This window comes from Lepidochelys kempii, chromosome 13, assembly GCF_965140265.1.
Source record: "Lepidochelys kempii isolate rLepKem1 chromosome 13, rLepKem1.hap2, whole genome shotgun sequence".
In the NCBI taxonomy this organism is placed as follows: Eukaryota; Metazoa; Chordata; order Testudines; family Cheloniidae; genus Lepidochelys; species Lepidochelys kempii.
This window is the reverse complement of record NC_133268.1, coordinates 275,627-296,979: the sequence shown is the minus strand read 5'-3', so window position 1 is coordinate 296,979 and position 21,353 is coordinate 275,627. Positions and strand designations below refer to the sequence as shown.

Here is a 21,353-nt window from a genome sequence, read left to right as displayed (position 1 = left end):
CAAGACTTGTACACGTGCAGCTGGGAGCCTAATGTGCTCCAACGTTTGGTGCGACTGCGCCATTATCGGCGCTGCATGCCCAGTACAGCCTGATTGCTGCACACGCAATCACCATAGCAGCAAGCGCAAATTTGGGATGCGTCCACTGGGGCCATCCCGACCTCCTAAGGTGACCAAGGTGCATGTTCCTGTTCCTGGAACATCCTGGAATCCCTTCTCTGGTTATGTCTCGTACTATCTGCTGTCATTAAAGGTCCTTCAGGAAGTGGATGATCTTGGGAACAAGATGGTGGGGGATGACTGGAGGATAAAAGGGTCACATGAACGGGGTCCTACCAGATCCAATGAGAGATTGTTTCAGAGCAAGGACTCAGGGGATTGAGTCTGCCAGGCACCTGGTATGTTTGAGGCCAAACTGAATTCCTGAGAATGAACCTTGCAGATTGCACCTGGCTCCTGCCAGGCAAGGGGTAACTCCAGAAAAAATCAGGCCAGAATGGAAGGACTCAAACTACAAACCGTTCTGATGGCCCCCTCCCTTAAAGGGTTTCCTGGGGAAGGCAGATTAGCATTGTATATTGCTAATACTGTTGCAAGCATTTCAGGGTATTTTGGAAAATGTTAAAGGTGTAAGTGAGTATGGAATAAAGAATTTCTTTGCAGGTTGCGAGAGGCCAAGGGGGGAAGATGGAAAAAAGCAAAGAACGGGTTAACTTTAGACTTCTGGTAGGCCCGAAGATAAAAAGCTAACTTTAGGCTTAAGGTCATGGCACACATCTAACTCTCGGCTGCCTGCCAAGAAAGAGGGGGGCCCCGGAATCCACCAATTAGCCGTAAGAAAGGAAAATTTAACTAAACAAATCTGCAGAGCCAGCCCCTAACAAGCGAGGCAAGCGAGGCCAGCAAAAAAAAAAACCCCCAAGGTCTAAGACTGCAAAGGTTGAAAACACCGATGAGATGGCAAGAGGGGGAGCCGAGCCTTGTGTTCCTGGAGACAGTTTTGAGAAAACTGAAGACACCATGGAAAGCTGGTTTGGACTGGCACAGAGGCACCAGGAGCAGAGGTTCCTGAATGAAGCACTCCCAGGGAGCCCAGGACTTAAAATCCTCCTGAGAGCTGAAGCAACTTCGAGATCACAGCGGATCCTTGGATGACCTGGGCCCAGGACAGAACTCCGTCCACCCTTCCCCCTCTTCTGCTTACGTTACACCCAGGCCTGGCCAGCCTCGGGTAAAGCGTGTGTGAGTATGAAACGGGTAGTGATCAATGGCTCCATGTCTAGTTGGCAGCCAGTGTCAAATGGAGTGCCCCAGGGGTCGGTCCTGGGGCCGGTTCTGTTCAATATCTTCATAGATGATCCGGAGGATGGTGTGGATTGCACTCTCAGCAAATTTGCGGATGATACTAAACTGGGAGTGGTTGATACGCTGGAGGGCAGGGATAGAATACAGAGGGACCTAGACAAATTGAAGGATTGGGCCAAAAGAAATCTGATGAGGTTCAATAAGGATAAGTGCAGGGTCCTGCACTTATGACAAAAGAACCCAATGCACAGCTACAGACTAGGGACCGAATGGCTAGGCAGCAGTTCTGCGGAAAAGGACCTAGGGGTGACAGTGGACGAGAAGCTGGATATGAGTCGACAGTGTGCCCTTGTTGCCAAGAAGGCCAATGGCATTTTGGGATGTATAAGTAAGGGCATAGCGAGCAGATCGAGGGACGTGATCGTTCCCCTCTATTCGACATTGGTGAGGCCTCATCTGGAGTACTGTGTCCAGTTTTGGGCCCCACACTACAAGAAGGATGTGGATAAATTGGAGAGAGTCCAGCGAAGGGCAACAAAAATGATTAGGGGTCTGGAACACATGACTTATGAGGAGAGGCTGAGGGAACTGGGATTGTTTAGTCTGCGGAAGAGAAGAATGAGGGGGGATTTGATAGCTGCTTTCAACTACCTGAGAGGTGGTTCCAGAGAGGATGGTTCTAGACTATTCTCAGTGGTAGAAGAGGACAGAACGAGGAGTAATGGTCTCAAGTTGCAGTGGGGGAGGTTTAGGTTGGATATTAGGAAAAACTTCTTCACTAGGAGGGTGGTGAAACACTGAAATGGGTTATCTAGGGAGGTGGTAGAATCTCCTTCCTTAGAAGTTTTTAAGGTCAGGCTTGACAAAGCCCTGGCTGGGATGATTTAATTGGGGATTGGTCCTGCTTTGAGCAGGGGGTTGGACTAGAACCTCCTGAGGTCCCTTCCAACCCTGATATTCTATGATTCTATGAAAGTGGGTTAGGGCTTGAGGCTCTAATGCTTTCTTCCTTCCTCTGAGTGATGTGGGGAGCACCCATCACTCTCCGCTGTTATTTTATTATTTATAAATAAAGTTTTAAAACTCAGTTACGTGGTGTGTTCCGTCATCTCCTCCCTAAAGATCCTGCAGCCTCAGCCTGATCACCTGACACCTCATGCAGACTGATAACAAAAGTCTGTCACACTGGACTATGTTCAGGAGAAATGGGTCTCTCTCCAGTGCCCTGTGCCTGGGCTGTGGTGGGGCTCTGCTCTGGGCTGGAGTCTGGTCAGACCTACTTGCACTGGAGGGGAAGATACATCTCTCTTGTAGCATCAGAGCGAGCTGTAACCTCCCTGCGGGTCTGGGTATGCTGGCACTGGAGGAATTGGCCAGTCAGGGATGCTGGCCTGTGCTTCACTTCAGGGGGGTCTCAGAAAAAGTACCAAGTTCTCACTGGACTCATGTATCAGTCACTATGGAAGCCAGGGCATATTTCTCTCCTTGCAGCCCCTGACTGAGATCAGGGCCCCCTCATGCTGGGCACTGCACAGACCCTGACCGAGATCAGGGCCCATCATGCTGGGCACTGCAGACACACATGAGAGTGCTTGACACAGAGATTACTACCAAAACAGACAAAGGCAGGAGATTTACACCCCATAGTACAGACAGGTGCTATGGTCCAGTGAGAATCAATGACTGGCAAAGTCACACAGCAATTCATTGGCCAGGAACTGAACCCCACTCTCCTAAGTCTCAGCCCAGTGCCTTAACCACCAGGGCGTCCTGCATGATCTTCCCTCTTTGGATTCCAGTTTCATTAACAGACATGACACTTGTTTGTGCTTGTATTTCCTACTTGTTCCATCTTTGGTTCGGATCAGCTTGAAATGCTTAGCTGCAGCTGTACACAGACAGGGGCTTTTCCCCTACGGTGTCTTTAAAGGGGAGTCATTTTATGGGGAGATTTAATTTCTACCCATGTTATCTGGTGACCTATATAGATGCCACCACAGAATTTAATGCATTATTCTCTTCTCTCTCTGTGCTGTCCAGCTGCTGTGTGTTGATTCAGACTTTTTATGAAAATCTGACTGTTGCATCCCCTCACTGCAGGCAGGTGTTCCCTTTCAAGTAGTTTCCTGGACGTAGTGCGAAAAGGTCATGCTCACCTGCCACCAACTTGCTCCTCACTCCCTAATCTGTGGTGCTAATAAAAGCACTGCTGTTGGATTTATCCCAAACCAAAATGAAAAATCATCTCTTTGCACCATTTTAATGTAAAAGCACCCGGACAGTTTTGCCCCAGCTAATAAATGAATACAGCAGCATTTCTATGACACCCTGTGGGGGTGTACGTGTGTGTGAGATGGGGTGAAAAACCCCACACTGGAGAACAAGGGGTTAGGAAACAGCTCTGGGCCCAGGTGGCCCCACACCTGCAAAGCCTGCAGAAGATGGAAGTAGGGCTTAAAGGGCCCTGGAAGGGAGCGGTTTGTTGCTCTGACCTGGGCGGGGGTGGGGCAGAGGGCTGCCCATGAGCTCATTGCCTGAGTTCGGACCACGAAGGCCTTAGAAAACCTACAAGGAGAGGCAGGCAACTGTGCAGATCAGAACCTTGATTTGAGAGTCTTTGATTTACTCTGTGGGGAAAAAGGAGACTTGGGTAGGAAGTGGTCCCGGGGAGCAGCGGCTTAGCACCCCATGGTGCAGAGCGTATCTGCTCACCATTGGGCCGGTGGAGAGGGTGGGGGCCTGGGCTTCCCTCCCCCCTCCAAGAAGATGTGATAACAACAGGAGGGCTTCACCTTCGTGGAGAACCCAGTGGGGGAAGACCCTGATTGGTCAAGGGCCCAGGCCCCAAAGTCCCCCTGCGAAAGGGAAGGACTAGAAAGCCGGGGCTGGGGAGTGCTGAAGAACAATACTATACTGTATTTCAGGGGTGGGCAAACTATGGCCTGTGGGCCACATCCGGCTTATAAGACCATTTAATGTGGCCCTCAGCTCCCGCCATGGAGTGGGGTTGGGGGTTTGCCCCGCTCCAGCTGGGGAGCAGGGTTGGGGGCTTGCCCTGCTCTGGGTGGCTCCCAGGAAGCAGCCAGCATGACCTCCTCCCGGCTCCTACCTAGTACACAGACCTGTGGCCAGGCAGCTCTGTGCGCTGCCCTGACCGCAGGTGCTGCCCCCAGTCTCCATTGGCCACAGGTCCCAGACAATGGGAGCTGCAGGGGGGGCGCCTGCGGACGGGGCAGTGTGCAGAGCCGCCTGGTTGCGCCTTGGAGCCGGAGGGGGGACTTGCTTCCGGTAGCTGCTTGCGGTAAGCACCGCCTGAACCCTGCACCCCTGAGGCCCCCCCATGCCACAGCCCTGATTCCCCTTCCGCCCTCTGAATCCCTTGGTCCCAGCCCGGAGCACCCTCCTGCACCCCAAACCCCTCATCCCCAGCCCCACCCCAGAGCCCGCATCACCAGCCAGAGCCCTCACCCCCTTCCCCTTGTCTCAACAGCCTGTCCCATCCCTGATTCCCCTCCCGCCCACCGAACCCCTTGGTCCCAGCCCGGAGCACCCTCCTGCATCCCAAACCCCTCATCCGCAGCCCCACCCCAGACATTTTTAGGTTCTGATCTTACAGAGATCCTCTGCTTGGACCCGTCTGTCTCTGTCAAATCTCACTGGGACTCTGCACAGGTGGATCCCTTCGCAAGGTCAGCGGCCAAGGGTGGAATTTTCACACATTCAGCATTTTAGGGATGTCCCTCCTGCGCCAGTGCAGGGCACACTGTGTTGTCGTCATTTGTTCAAATTAAGACAGAAAACTCAACCGTTTTCTGAGGAACACTGTTATAAAAAACAATGTTTTTTCATGCCAAGTGCCAGCGTGAGGGGGCAGGAACCTGTGGCGGCAGACACAGTGAGGTGCTTCGTTTACACGCTCTCTCATTGCTCAGGCACAGGGGAAGGATTTTGCTCAAACCTTCCAAACTCACCTCTGGATCGAGCCTGAGAAGCTCATCCACTAAGCTCTGATGGTGAAAATGATACATGTGTCTCCACGGCTGCACAGATCCACCCTGCTCCAATTCCTCGGGTGTGATGTAGTAATAGTACCTAGAACTTCTGTAAAAAGAACAGGAGGACTTGTGGCACCTTAGAGACTAACCAATTTATTTGAGCATGAGCTTTCGTGAGCTACAGCTCACGACTGAAGGCATCCGATGAAGTGAGCTGTAGCTCACGAAAGCTCATGTTCAAACAAATTGGTTAGTCTCTAAGGTGCCACAAGTCCTCCTTTTCTGTTTGCGGATACAGACTAACACGGCTGCTACTCTGAAACCTAGAACTTCTGTGGCACTTTTCACCCCCCAAGTGGCTCATGCACATGGCCAGGCTAGCAAAGGAGGCCTAGGGCAGTCCACAGAACAGAGGGGAAACGGTCCACACACTCCATTGCGGGCATAACTGGCAACTTCAAAACGCGGGTACCCTTGGGTGCACTCACAAAACGAACTGCAGGGGGAAATCAATTTGCACTCAATTGCTGGCTTGCGCCCACAGCCAGCTCAGAAGTACAAATATGCACATTTGTCTCTGAGGCTCAAAAAGTGAAGGAATAAATTACTCCAAGGACAGGCAGGCGGCCTGGTGGAAATGCACTTCATGAAGCAACAGACCATCCATTGTCTCCCGGTGTTACAGTGGCTCCCGTGGAGCAACATGCCTGGCAGACGTGTGCTATCGACTACTCACAACTGACGCTGACTACCCGCTGTCACTCCAGGGCAACAGGGCTTCTTCCTCCCAAAGAGCTGGAGTGAGACAGGCGCTTTTTGTTGTCATCACTCGACCTTTTTCTGGGAGAAGTTTTTTCTGAGGAGCATTTTAATAAAAAGCTGGAAATATCCAGTCAAGCAATGGCCTGTCGCTGGAAATCTGTACAGAGAGCAAACTGATTCTGCAGACTGCTCTCTGCTGGAGCATGGCCTGGGCTTGGTGTGTCCATAGCTTGCATGACAGGATTCTTCTCCTGCTTGCTGGGTGCCCTGCCCCCCTTGGTGAGCTGTTGAAGACCACATTAAAAATACCATGCAAGAAAAGGAAATGAAACAAGATAAACTAAATCAGACTCAGGCTAGACGACAAGGAAATAATTTATTTCCAGGTCCTAAAAAGACCTTGACAAAATAACAAGGATGAGAAAATCAACCTCCTGATTTTGTTTGGATAGAGGGAAAAAAGCAATGTGACGCCATCAAACATCCAAACAGTCTGCCAGCTCCTTCCTGTAGGGGGTGCTCATGGGCACAGTGTGGTGTGGGAGTGAAGCCAGCAATGTTGCCTAGGCACCTCTGCAGCCTGATCCCAGAGAGAAGCTGAGCTGGGCTGTTCCAGACCATTGCATTTACAGATGGAATTAAAAATAAAAATGCAGAAGAGGTTGTGTATGTTGGGGAAGGATTGGCTGGTCCAGGATGCACAATTGGAAGCCAGTTTGGTAATTCAGAATACATACCCTGTTAGACTGCATCCTCTGCTAGACAATCCCTGGCAATTGCATGAGGCCCTTCCTAGAGCAAAGGCCAGTTCAGCAGGGGATTGGGTAGAGTGGTTCATTGTCTCAAAGGGAAAACACAAAAAAGTTCCTGAGGAAAGAGAGGCCTTTCTCCATCCTCTTACTCCTGGATTGGTGGCATTGTCTGGGAGTGACTGAGCATGCTCAAAGGCAGTGCTTTGGGGGCAGGAAGAACAGCTACCGAGTAAAGCCTTTCTGATTGCCTGGTAAACGAAACAGGCCATTTATCTGGCTGCTTCTCTAACATCAGTAGGGGAAAATCATAGTAAAGGTCTAACAAGACAACATGTGGCATCCACGACATGAGAGACTTGCACAGATACCAAGATAGGGGCTGCTCCCCCAGCCTTTGCAGCCATACTGAGACCCAGAGAGACGAGCAACTCTGCTTGTTCAAAGTTTAAATGCTGAATTCTGGCTGGCTTGGGAGAGTCTCCCAAAAACACCTGAGCTGGGGAGACAGATGCTCAAGAGTATGTGAGCCTTGAGTGGCTGCAGCAGGGGAGGGGGAACCTGTTGTCGCAGGAACAACAGGCAGAGAGTATTATTTTTCTAACATGTCCTTTTAGCCTGTCCCCAAACCACAGCATGGGGCTTCCTCTGCAGCTCAGGGCAATACAAACTGCAGGAAAACAGAACACAGTATAAAATGAACATGCACATACATTTATATCAAACACAGTCTCCAAGGAACTGGCAACTGGGATAGAAAACACTGACTGTGGCTAGGCTATGAGGACAAACCCAATGACTATGACAAACCTTGGGAGGCCTTATCAGTTATGTATCAATTACGACATTGATTTTTCCCACATCAGCCGATAAGAAGCTGCTGTAGCCAGAGCTGCACAAGAAGCTGCTTGTGTGCCCTGCTGAACAGGACTCCGAAACGTTAGCTGGGATTTACTCTGAGAATGTCACCGATCTGAAGACGTCCCTGGGATACTCAGCATGTCCCTCAAATGCCATTTCGTGGACCACGGCATTTGGACAGCCTGTGCTTTCCCACCTCATTGACCCCAGTTCTCACGGTCCAGCACTGCTCTTTGCCAGGCAGCTCCGAATTAACCGTACTATGTTTCCTGGTACTACACTGTGCTGGTACTCGGGGGACCGGTGGCTCACATTCTCTGGTGATTTTTCCTAAAGCCCCCTGCTCTCGCCCTGAAATATAAACAGAATCCTTCTGTCAGCCACTTCTGTGGAAACCTGAAGGGACTTTCACTCTAGGGCAAACTTGCCAAAAAAACAAAACAAAACAAAACAAAAAACAAATGCTGGGTTTAGGGGATTGCATGGCTTGGCTTTGCTGATGATGCGTGGTGTCTGGCACCTCCACAAGGCCTGATCCCAGAGCTGGGGTGGACTTGTCATCAAAGGCTGTGATCAGCTGACCGATATTCAGTGGCTGAGGTGAAATGAGTTGTTGGTGTTGTCAGGCCTGTGCCTGCTGGGGAGCGCATCCACCTCCCACACCCACAAATGCAGCTGGCACTACTTGCCACTCTTGTTGGTTGCAGAATGTGGCTCAAGAACTGAACAGGCCGAAGAGGCTCACTCCCTTCTCAGCCATCCAGGCTACCTCCTTTGGGGATGCTGCAGCAAGCTGGCTGAAGTGCTGTGCCTGTGAGAGTGTACACTGTAACCCATACGAACCCGAGACATCAGGCCCCGGGCTGGCTGAGAACTTCCCACAGAAAGCGCTGTCTTTAAGGATGCTCTGCATTCCCTCTACAACACAGGCTCAGAGAGTTTCCTCCTTCACAATTCAGCTTCACTGCCCACAGTCCAGCTACATAGTCATAATCCTGTATTAGTGACATCACAGTTTGTTACCATAGGGATCATTGGGATGCCAGAACCTCAGAACAATGACTTCATTGTTGATTAAGCAGGAGGGGTGGATGTTGGCATAAACATAAGTATCTGTGATACATGGCAAAAATGGACAGGAAAATTCTAATAAAAACCATGAGGTGAAACTCAAGCCCAGTTCGGAAGCAAAGTATGTTTGACCCTAGTGTAAAAATCCCTCTTTAAAGGACCTGACCTAGGAACTAGCACCCAGGACCTCCAAAACTCAGCAAATGTAAACTGCTCCACTGATTGTAAGCAGCTGGGATTCTGCACAGAAACACCAGCTCGCCACAACTAGAGGAACTGAAATACAAGGAAAGAAGAAAGAGACTCAGAAAAGTCAGTAAATATAAGGGGGAGAAAAACAGAACAAAAGTTAAAAGCTTGTTTCACTCGCCAAGGAAAGCTCTTAAAAAAATCAAAGCACATCAAATGCTCTGAATCAAGTGACAAAAACAATTTACAAAAAGAAAAGGAGTACTTGTGGCACCTTAGAGACTAACCAATTTATATGAGCATGAGCTTTCGTGAGCTACAGCTCACTTCATCGGATGCATACCGTGGAAACTGCAGCAGACTTTATATACACACAGAGAATATGAAACAATACCTCCTCCCACCCCACTGTCCTGCTGGTAATAGCTTATCTAAAGTGATCATCAGGTTGGGCCATTTCCAGCACAAATCCAGGTTTTCTCACCCTCCACCCCCCCACACAAATTCACCTGCTGGTGATAGCCCATCCAAAGTGACAACTCTTTACACAATGTGCATGATAATCAAGTTGGGCCATTTCCTGCACAAATCCAGGTTCTCTCACCCCCTCACGGCTAACCTGGTGGCTGAACTTTGTGACTTTGTCCTTACCCATAACTATTTCACATTTGGGGACAATGTATACCTTCAGATCAGCGGCACTGCTATGGGTACCCGCATGGCCCCACAGTATGCCAACATTTTTATGGCTGATTTAGAACAACGCTTCCTCAGCTCTCGTCCCCTAAAGCCCCTACTCTACTTGCGCTATATTGATGACATCTTCATCATCTGGACCCATGGAAAAGAAGCCCTTGAGGAATTCCACCATGATTTCAACAATTTCCATCCCACCACCAACCTCAGCCTGGTCCAGTCCACACAAGAGATCCACTTCCTGGACACTACAGTGCTAATAAACAATGGTCACATAAACACCACCCTATACCGGAAACCTACTGACCGCTATTCCTACCTGCATGCCTCCAGCTTTCACCCTGACCACACCACACGATCCATCGTCTACAGCCAAGCTCTGCGATACAACCGCATTTGCTCCAACCCCTCAGACAGAGACAAACACCTACAAGATCTCTGTCAAGCTTTCTTACAACTACAATACCCACCTGCGGAAGTAAAGAAACAGATTGATAGAGCCAGAAGAGTTCCCAGAAGTTACCTACTACAGGACAGGCCTAACAAAGAAAATAACAGAACGCCACTAGCCGTCACCTTCAGCCCCCAACTAAAACTCCTCCAACGCATTATTAAGGATCTACAACCTATCCTAAAGGATGACCCAACACTCTCACAAATCTTGGGAGACAGGCCAGTCCTTGCCTACAGACAGCCCCGCAACCTGAAGCAAATACTCACCAACAACCACATACCACACAACAGAACCACTAACCCAGGAACTTATCCTTGCAACAAAGCCCGTTGCCAATTGTGCCCACATATCTATTCAGGGGACACCATCACAGGGCCTAATAACATCAGCCACACTATCAGAGGCTTGTTCACCTGCACATCCACCAATGTGATATATGCCATCATGTGCCAGCAATGCCCCTCTGCCATTTACATTGGTCAAACTGGACAGTCTCTACGTAAAACAATAAATGGACACAAATCAGATGTCAAGAATTATAACATTCATAAACCAGTCGGAGAACACTTCTATCTCTCTGGTCACGCAATCACAGACATGAAGGTCGCTATCTTAAAACAAAAAAACTTCAAATCCAGACTCCAGCGAGAAACTGCTGAATTGGAATTCATTTGCAAATTGGATACTATTAATTTAGGCTTAAATAGAGACTGGGAGTGGCTAAGTCATTATGCAAGGTAGCCTATTTCCCCTTGTTTTTTCCTACCCCCCCCCCCCCCGATGTTCTGGTTTAACTTGGATTTAAACTTGGAGAGTGGTCAGTTTGGATGAGCTATTACCAGCAGGAGAGTGAGTTTGTGTGTGTATGGGGGTGGGGTGTGTGTGAGAAAATCTGGATTTGTGCTGGAAATGGCCCACCTTGATTATCATGCACATTGTAGGGAGAATGCTCACTTTGGATGAGCTATTACCAGCAGGATAGTGAGTTTGTGTGTGTGGTTTTTGGGAGGGGGGTGAGGGGGTGAGAGAACCTGGATTTGTGCAGGAAATGGCCCAACTTGATTGTCATGCACATTGTGTAAAGAGTTGTCACTTTGGATGGGCTATCACCAGCAGGAGAGTGAATTTGTGTAGGGGGGTGGAGGGTGAGAAAACCTGGATTTGTGCTGGAAATGGCCCAACCTGATGATCACTTTAGATAAGCTATTACCAGCAGGACAGTGGGGTGGGAGGAGGTATTGTTTCATATTCTCTGTGTATATATAAAGTCTGCTGCAGTTTCCACGGTATGCATCCGATGAAGTGAGCTGTAGCTCACGAAAGCTCATGCTCAAATAAATGGGTTAGTCTCTAAGGTGCCACAAGTACTCCTTTTCTTTTTGCGAATACAGACTAACACGGCTGTTACTCTAAAAACAATTTAGACAACAAAAGGCTCCTCTTTCTTCCTTCCTCTCTTTAACTGGGCTCATTGAACAGATCGATTTAAATGATAATTTGTGGAGGAAAACCCTGTCCGAATTTTCTTGCATTAGATTTTCTCTTTCTTAAATTAACATGGAGTGCTTTAATGGACATTGGTATGGAAGTGATTAGGATGGTAACAACAGCTCCTTTGGGCACTTCAGCCTTGTTATGTGTGTGCTACAGAGCCTCTAATAAGAGGCGGCTAACAAAGAGCACATCATAAAGCCATCACTCGCCCTGTCCAAAATGGTCCTTGATGCCTCTCCTTCCATACCAGGGTGGGTAGTGGAGGGACTCTTATCTGGATGACATATTGTCCTTATTGTTTGACCTGAGCTTACTTCCGCAGCAGCCCCCGAAGACATGGGAAGCCTGGAGAATCCCCAAGTTCGGAAATCGTTCTCTCCGTCCCGTTGTGGGTTTTTGGTTAATTGTGGCTAGGATTCTTCGCTCTCCTCCTCACCTTTATGCCCGGCATAGAGAGCTGCCAGCTGCCGGAAGCGTGGCCCCCAGCTGCTCAGATAGGAGAAGTCCTGTTCTGAGCTGGTGGACCAGGTGTTGATGGAGCTCAAGGATGGGATGGGGGAGTCTGAGCCCTCAAAGGCGTAGGTTTGGAATGAGTCATATGGTGGGACAGACAGATCCTCGTCTGCCTGATCCACCTTCCTGCTGATGTAGCCTCTGAACATGGAGAAGTCCAGGTCTGGATTCTGGAACCATTGTGGGAGGGCATGGAGCTCGGAGGGCAGGTTACTAGTCATGCCCCCGTCTCCCGGCCCTCCCCCGCCGTCGCTGCCTTTGAGCTCACTGAAGTCATAGAGGCTGCGTAGGGCTGACATGTCGTAGGCCTCTGTGTCCTGTTCCCCACCCCCCTCATCATTGTACTTGATGACATTGTCCCTCATGTCCTCATCCTCCTCTGAGGTCAGGTGGCTCTTGTGGTGTCGCTTCAGAGTGAGGATTAGGAGAACCAGCACTGGAGAGGGAAAGAGCCGTCAGTGGGGCAGTACGCCAGGGAGACGAGCTAGGGGAAAGGGCAGAGAGTGAGCGTGAATGGCTCCCTCCCTAGCAGTGGAGAGGCTGCCTGCATTCAGGTCTGGTGTGCAGGGCAAGGGGCATGGCGCCCAAATGACCCATTCATGGCAGGAGAACGTGCCCCCAGGGAGGGAAGACCAGAGCTGCAGCCCTCTTGGCTGGTGTGAATTGGCATCACTGGCCAGTTTGCCAACTGAGGGCCAGGCCCATAGTGACGACATTCTGCTGTCGCTGTCCCTGGGTCCCCGGTGGGGGACAGTGCAGGCTGGAGCTAGTGCTGGTCTCTGCGCTGTGTCCCAGAGAACTGGGGCAGCTGCATTCTCCATGCTGCATAGCCACCAGGGCACTCACCCCCCCGGAGGGGAAAGTGCAACAGAGATGGAAGGATGGGTTCTGTGAGAGACAAGGAGAAAAGGGGGAGCAGGGCATGGCAGCAGCAGAATGGCTGGAGGGTGATGCTGGAGTGGATGGCACAGAGTGGGAGCAGCAAGATGCAGATGAGTCCTGGATTATCAGCTATTCATCCCTTCACCTTTAGCGCACTGATGTGCACTTTATTGTTTGTGGGCAATTCAGCAGAAATTTGTTTGCAATGCATTGGAAAATGAAAGCGAAGTAAAGTGCACCCTGTAGAAAGGGTTTTCCAAAGAGAGACTTCCCCAGCAATGCCCGGGGTCCTGCATGTTCCCTGACCATGCTCAGCCGGCAGCGACACCGCAGGGTGGGAAGTGGCTCTGTTGATCATCTCCGTTATTTTAAACATGAGCTCCTCACTTGACACATGCAAACAGGCCTGTGTGTGCAGGCCTCCCTCTGCCTGTGACCCAGTCTGTGCCTGCCCAGACCCAGGAGCCTGCCCAAACAAGGGAGGAGGCACTCTGGGTGGAGGGATCTTTCGGCCCGACGTAACCACTGCCAAACCCAGAACCAGTCTCAGCCAGACCCAGTATCACAGCAGCCGATGACACGCTCAGGCACGGAACCTAACGCTCAGGGAACAATTGATCCATCAGACCAACGGGAGAGGTGGGGGCTCCTATGTATCAGAGTCATGACAGGGACTCGGACAACAATTATATTTCTTGTTTATTTAGATCTTAATGCTGACCCACCCCCACAAGGCTGTCACTAGACAACGTCTTGCTGTGTCCAAGTCTCCTGTCACTGTTATCTTCCCTGGCTTCCTCTGTGTGCTTGGGACCCTGCTTGTCTTCAGTTAGACTATGAGCAACCCAGCGCAGGGCTCAGCTCTGGGCACCACTGCAACAGAAATACTGTCCCTCCTCCACATAAGGAGCTCTCTGAGATGCCAGCACAAGGGGTGTTAAAAACCAGCTAGCACAAGCCTCCAGCTTTTGCCTGTGTATCATGTGATGATGCAGGTGGCTGATCCATCTGCAGGTGGCTTGGGACACTTCCATAAACCAAGTCCTGGAGGGTCTCAGCGTGTTCCCTGGCAGAGGCCAGCCTGGGACTTGGCATGAAATGGGCTCCATGCACGGAGGCTTCTCTGGATAGAGGGGTTCCTGCCTGAACTTAGCTCTGTCGGGCTTCTCCCTGCGGAACGGGTGAATTTACTGCCTCTCCCGCTCTGCAGAAAACCATCAAGGAGTCAGGTGGCAAAGGTGAGAAGCTGCTGTTGGGCTGGTGCCAAATAGCTGCACTCGCTGACGTGCAGGAGAGAGGATGGGAGAAAGAGAAGAGAGAGATGTAGGGGCGGGATGAGAGGAAGCGCAAGGCTGAAGAGAAGCAGGCTGGGACACTCACCGATCAGGATGAGGATGCAAACCAAGAGTGCGATGAGAGCTCCAGGGCTCAGTGCTGCAGACATGACGTAGGCTGTGCTGTTACAGGACTGGATGGCCCCTGTGCTGTCGCAGCTACACACCCGGATGGTCAGAGTCCCCGTGCTGCTCAGGGCAGGAGGCCCACTGTCCACCACCAGAATGGGAAGGAAGTAAACGTCCTGCTCCTGGCGGTTAAAGCCCACTCTCTGCGTGTGCACTGCGGCCGTGTTGTCTGGAGAGAGCAAGAAACCCACGGGCAGGGTTACTGCCAGTGCCCACAGAGCTTCACCAAACTGCCCCGGCCCCTTACTGCCAGCATGAGACAAACATACCACCCCAACCGCCCTCCTCACCAGGCTGCTCCTCCCACGCTTCCTCTGGCTCTGCCACTGGAAAAAGCAGCATGCCCCGCATCCACCAGTGGGCCTGGTGTGCGTTCTCACACATGTATAACAGGTGCCTATGCACCCAGCTGGCATGAAAACTCCCTGCAGGGGCAGGCTTCTTCAGACTGCACTGAAAACATGGCCCAGGAGTCTGGTTTGCCTGAATTCCCACACAAGCCCAATGGCCTGTGGCAGTCTGGCACCATGAGCAGGGGCAGCCCCTAAACCAAGTGCATGGCACAAAAGTGAGACTAATGGGGACAGAGGGAGATGGGAGCCAGCAGCAGCACATGGGTATCAAACACTCGGATAAATAGCAAAAGGAAAGCAGAGGAAGCACAAACATTTTCAGAAAATCTTCTGATCACTCCAGTGTCCCTGACGAGGTTCTCATGGAGCAAGCTACAAGGCCTCAGACACTGAGAGGGGATCAAAGACAGTCATAGGACCAGAGACGCAGCTCCTGGGCCAACTAGCTCAGCCCCTTCGCCAGGCAGGACTCAGGGAAGGATAGCTGCAGTTTGAAACAATGTTTTCCTTGTCTCCATGTGTCGACATGCACCTGGAGCCATGGGCCAGGGCTATTCAGAGATTCCAAGGCCAGAAGAGGCCATTGTGATTGTCTAGTCTGACCTTCCGCATAACACAGGCCAAAGAAACTTCCCCAGAACAATTTTAGAGCAGACCTAGGTCTTAGTCTGAGGTTCAGAAGTGCTTCGGGGCCCCCTCTGAACTTCCTAAGGGGCAGGAGAAACTCTCTGTAAGCTTCCAGCCTGTCATCTCTTCTGCCACCCCAGCCTCAAGGTGCTTTAACAATATTTAAAAAATACAATCCATACCGAGAAGAAGAGAGAGTGACAACCAACCCCCAGGCGAAGAGCAGCCAGATGCTGTAACACCAGCTGCATACTGGGCACGGACACTGGCCTGGAAACTGGGAGAGTGACTCTGGCCCATAAGCCAAGCTATCTGAAGCAATAGGACTGGGGGAAGGGGATGAGGGACCGCTTGGCTGCCTTTCCCCACTCCTGGACAGTCCTCACCATGGGAAAGCAGCAGAGAGGAAATACCGGAGGAGGACCAGCACTATCAATGGAAGAATGGTAAACAAATCTCAGAAGCGGCTGCTGAATCTACCTGCCCTCTTCACTAAAATGTAAAAGGCCCACTGACAGCGGGGTGGCCTGCTGCACGCGAACTCCCTCCCTATTCCAGCTGATGTATGCTGGCCTGGCCCCTTTCTGTATCAATCAGCTTTTTGATCGGCAAAGACATCTGGTCTAACTGTGGCTGTCATGCCACCTGCCATTATGGAAACTGGCATGTGGACTGGGAGCCGCGTGGGCTGAGACGTCGCTGATGGGGCAGCATGCTGTGCATGTCAGGGACCATGTGCTGGCCATGCAAAGACCAGGAAGTCAGGAGTCCATGGAGCTGTGGGCATGGGAAAGGCCTATAACCAGGATATCAGGACAGGCCTTAGAGAAGTTGTGAAAGAGCAAGAGGAGCACAATGGAAACAAACCAATGGGCAGAGAACATTATGGCGAGGGCAGAACCCACCAGCAGCCAAGGGCCGATTTCCATCCTGATCCAGCGGTGCAATGGGGCCAGAAACGAGAGAATCTGGCCCCGTGGGAACTGCCCCAGCGTAGCGGGAATTCTTGGGTTGCATAGAGCTGGTCTAGTGGCAGTGGGAGTAGTTGGGGAAAATGAGGCATGGCAGGGCTGCCTCAATGCACCAGCTATTCTTGGGATGCTGGAATAGCTCCTTGCTTAGATAGAGGCTGGAGAAGCCAAGGCTGCTCTAACTTACACCAGGGACTATCGGAGCCACAAAGGTGGAGCAAGGTCCTGTGCTGAGCAGTTCGGTCACACCCAAGAACTGGGGTCACGGAATTTACAGTTAGGCTCCTGATGTGTCACAGCCATCACTTAGTCACACACACTTTGCGCAAGGCCCCTGTTTTCCAGCCTCAGGTACATTATGAGGTTTTTATTGACTAAATACACCAATGCTGGAAGCAGTCAGTACAGCTTCCCTTCTGGCACTTCTTGGGATATTCTGCTCCTCTCTCGTCACTTCCCTGTTGAGGGCGGGTGACTTTTGTAGCCTTTTTCCACAACTCACACTCATACTGCTGGTTGTTGTGCAGCCTGGTCGCCCCCGTGGTCGTCTTCCATTCACAATAACTGCAAGAGCCAGCTCACCGATCGCGTCTCATAGCCTAGCCTCACATCCCCCAACTTGTCCTAACGGAAGCAACCTGCGCTAGGCCCCTAACAGCCTCATTTCATTTCCTGTCACAGTGTCCAACTACTCGACCATGTCAACATCTTAATTTTCATTGTGGAGACACACTGATTGCCTTTCCTGGGGGTGCCCAAGTCTCTGTTCAGTACATTACGATGGGCTGAATTACAGGTTTATACACTCTGCCTTTTAACTTTCTTGGTATCTTTTTGCCACAGAGAACTGGGGTCAGCTCCCACCACTCCGCTTTGGTTTTGTTCTGAGTATCATTCAGGAGGACACCATCAGCAGCAACCATTGACCCCAGTATTTAAATACTTTCATGCTTCTAGGCAATCGGCCTGTGCTGTCCTTTATGGTGAGTCCTCCTCCTGCAGTTAGCACGGCCTCAGTCTTACCAGCCTTCACTCTAAGCCCAGCCCACTCACAACTACATTGCCACTGTTCAAAGTTGGCTTGTAGGGTCTCACAATCTTCCGCACACATAGAATCATAGAATATCAGGGTTGGAAGGGACCCCAGAAGGTCATCTAGTCCAACCCCCTGCTCGAAGCAGGACCAATTCCCAGTTAAATCCCAGCACATCTCTGAGTCCTCAGAGAACAGCATGTTCCCAAGCAGCTAGCTCCCTTCCTTATCTTCTCATTGAACACGTCCATGACAGGCACAAACTAAAAGGGGTGTAACGCTGACCCCTGAGCTCCAGTATTTACTGGACATTCTCTGCTGTGGCCCCTGTTCGTTTGGACCAGGCCAGTCCCACCACTGTACATACCTGGGGTAAGACACAAGTAGCCTTCTGGCACACTGGCTCTTGCGAACTCCACCAGGCTAGTTTTGTTGGTACACAATCACATGCCTTTTCCAGGTTCACAAAGACCATACCCAGCTGCTGTCTCTTTTCTCTGAACTTCTCCATGAGTATTTGTAGCACAAATTTGAAATTAGATGTGCTCCTTCCCGACATGAATCCATATGGACTGTTCCAAATTTAAACCATTCCACAGAGTTGCTTTTCAAAAGCCTTCTACCACACCTTCATAGCATGTGACATCAGCTTAAGTGGGGGATAATAAGCACATTGTGTATATCTCCTTTATGTTTAAAAACAGCCAACACAAAGCTTTGATGCCATTCACCTGGCATTTTCCCTTTCTTCAGGGAGATTGCCCCCCTGTTATCAGTTTGCCACAGGTTTCTGTATTACCAGCGGATAACTGCACTGCAGACGTTGTCAGGGGAGCCAGAGGCTTTGGCACCTGGGTAGTCCAGCACTTGGGAAACAGGAAAAAATGCATCTCCTCGTCGCCTTAGGACACAGAACCTGCTTTAAAGAGCTTGCTCACACTCAGAATGCGAAACACAGGGCAACAGATTAGCGAGTTGCCCCATACAGCACATGCTATAATGCTGCCGATATTCTGAACTCAGGCAGGGCCAGCATTCAAAAGGATTCCTTTGAATAGACACCACACAAACAAAAAGAAGAGGAGTACTTGTGGCACCTTAGAGACTAACCAATTTATTTGAGCATGAGCTTTCGTGAGCTACAGCTCACTTCATCGGATGCAAGTGAGGTGTAGCTCACGAAAGCTTATGCTCAAATAAATTGGTTAGTCTCTAAGGTGCCACAAGTACCCCTTTTCTTTTTGCGAATACAGACTAACACGGCTGCTACTCTGAAACCTGATCAGGTGAGGTGAGCTATTACCAGCAGGAGGGTGGGGGGGGAATCCTTTTGTAGTGATAATCAAGGTGGGCCATTTCCAGCAGTTGACAAGAATGTCTGAGGAACAGGGGTGGGGGGAGAATAAACATGGGGAAATAGTTTTACTTTGTGTAAACCCCCCCCACACACACACACTGTTCCTCAGACGTTCTTGTCAACTGCTGGAAATGGCCCACCTCGATTATCACTACAGAAGGTCCCGTCCTCTCCCACCACTCTCCTGCTGGCCACAAGTCCTCCTGTTCTTTTTGCGGATACAGACTAACCGGCTACGCTGAAACCTGATCAGGTAATAAGATCTTTAGCTCGCTGCTGCTGCTGCCTCAGCTCACTGTGGTGTAGTAGGGCAAAGGGGGCTATAAACAATATTAACAGCGTTGTAATAGCGGGGGGCTAGGACTCCATCTCTGCCCGCGTTTGCTAGACACCAAGTTAGGTACTTGGACACTGTGAAGTAACAGGATGGAGAAGCACGCTGTTATATTAATTTTAACAGGACACTTGCCAGTCCATGGGAAACTCAGCAGTTCTGCCCATCTGGACCCAGGGGACATTATCAGGGGTTTGGGACATACCAGCAGGGAATATGCACAAGTCTACTAATAAGCCTGAGAACTTGGGGCAGAGAAATCTTGGCTCAATGGTTCTGACCCTGACACTGGACCCTGTCTGGGGCTTTGAGCTCACCGCCAGATCTGGGTGAGGGACTGGTGCCAGGCCACCTCTCACTCCAAGTTGTTTCATGGATAGGAGTTTTGTACTTTGGAGCTGTTCCAGTGTCTCAGACAGACACCTATTTAGCTCTTTGTAAATGTGTACTTAGCACCAGTTCCTAGTGTTGTTTGGGAAGCATATCAGAATGCTGGCAACTCCCATTTTATTTACAGTCAGCTCCAGCTCACATTAGAGAAAGACCTGCTACAACACACCGATTTCAAAATGATTTGTATAAATACAGAATACTCACTAGAAATATGCGTGAGTCCCTCAGGGAAAGGCAGCTACTAACTTCAGCTCTGATATTGATGGAACGACACATGCAGCGCCCATCCAAACCCCCAGTGAAGGAAAGAGGAAGAATTTTGATTGTCCTGTCCACAAAGTCAAAACAAAAGCAGCCAACAACACTGAAATATCACACCGACTGTTGGCAGCTGCCTGACCGAGCTCCACTTTCAGAAAGGCACAGCTCATAGAAGGGTCGGAGAACTTCCACAGACATACGTAACTCAATGGCAGAGAGAGAGACAAAATTAAAAGAATACAAAACTCTTTATTTCAAACTGCCTAACAACGTTTTCTCTCCCTGAGCAGGGCTAAGCAAGCACCGGATCCAGAGCGGAGACCCACAGATCCTCATGGCTATAACAAAAGAAGAAAAGGCCTGGTAGTTCATTTAGCTCATCACCAAGCCAATGCCGGACTACTGGTTAGACAGTCTGAGAGCTTCAGCATTAGGCACTTTTCCCAGATATTCAGCCTACATTTCCCTTTGCTCAGTTTAATCCCATAATTAGCCCCACATCCCCTCCTTCTTTCCTTGCTTGATGTTTACATCCTTCAGTAATTTGTAGACTGTTCTCCTGGCCCCTCTCCTTAAGCTGTTGCATAGCCAAATAGTCAGATGTATCCTGCTGTCTTCGCAGGTCAGTCCTCTCCTCTGGCCCCATTGTCATCATATTTGTAATGGCTCTTCTCTGAACATCTCATATTTGCTAATTCCTTTGCAGAATTGAGATGCCTGGAGCAGAAGGCAGGTACTGTCCCACCAGTGTTGTGGTGCAGATAATCGTTGTGAACGTAGTCCCAAAGCCACCACAAGGGTCAGAATTATCTTCTTGGTCCACAGCTTTTCAACTTTGAGGTGACAGTGGGGTTATCTATATGGTGAAGTATTTGGGGCTCTTCCATGCTTGCACAGGTTTGCTGCCTCGCACGTGCTAGGCAGTACTCTTGCATGCATCATCCTCTGCTTGTGAAGCCCACAAACCATCTTTTTTTTCTGCTACCATCTTACATTTCAAGCACTTCCCTTCTGTGCTGCCCCCAGATTGCCACATTCTGCCCTCCTACTAATCACCTGGGCGATTTCTTCCCACATACGCCACATCACTTTTCCAGAGAGAGTCCCCTGTTATTTCCTGTCCATGTCTCAGCCACCTTGAGGACCAGACTAACAAAACAGGACCAAAACCTGCATGAACAAAGTGTCCAGAACCCAGCCCTTGGTACTGGTACAGAACAGGAAAGTTCGGGAACACAAGCTATTCACAGGGATGCCTATGTCATAACCAGGTATAGTGAAACAGTCCCGCCTCTCAGAGTCTTTCTGCAAACAGACTCTGCTGATGGCAGCGATAGCTCTTTTTACCTAAGTCAATCTAAAATAGGAGAAAAAAGAAAGCGGATGAGAGCAATCAAATCTCCGGGTTGGATTTTCATATCCTCGCTCCTCCTGCACTCGCTGAGCCAGAATAAGCATCTGTCCTCCCCTTCTCCAACAGCTGTTTCACAGCTTTAGCATCCCAGGACACGCAGACTCTTTACTGTATATAACTCCCAGTTCAGTGGGCAGCCATACTGCAGTTGTAGCTTCCCTCTTCCTTAAAGGTTT

The 21,353-nt window shown here is 50.2% G+C and overlaps 1 protein-coding gene across 5 annotated transcripts in view; it reads right to left on the bottom strand.

The window, feature by feature from the left end:
* Window positions 1-21,353, bottom strand: part of CDH22 (cadherin 22) — a 206,743-nt gene that overhangs the window by 9,151 nt on the left and 176,239 nt on the right. For 3 of the 5 annotated variants that reach the window (XM_073308961.1, XM_073308962.1, XM_073308963.1), the window contains 2 exons: window positions 14,352-14,603; window positions 11,434-12,525 (listed from right to left, as the gene is read on the bottom strand). The exons of 1 other annotated variant lie outside the window; for it this stretch is intronic. In XM_073308961.1, the coding sequence (XP_073165062.1) occupies window positions 11,987-12,525; window positions 14,352-14,603 (791 nt within the window). In that variant the 3' untranslated portion in view covers window positions 11,434-11,986. Of the gene's footprint in view, window positions 1-11,433; window positions 12,574-14,351; window positions 14,604-21,353 lie in introns of those variants that run through there. One more of the 5 variants, XM_073308965.1, reaches the window with a different exon arrangement.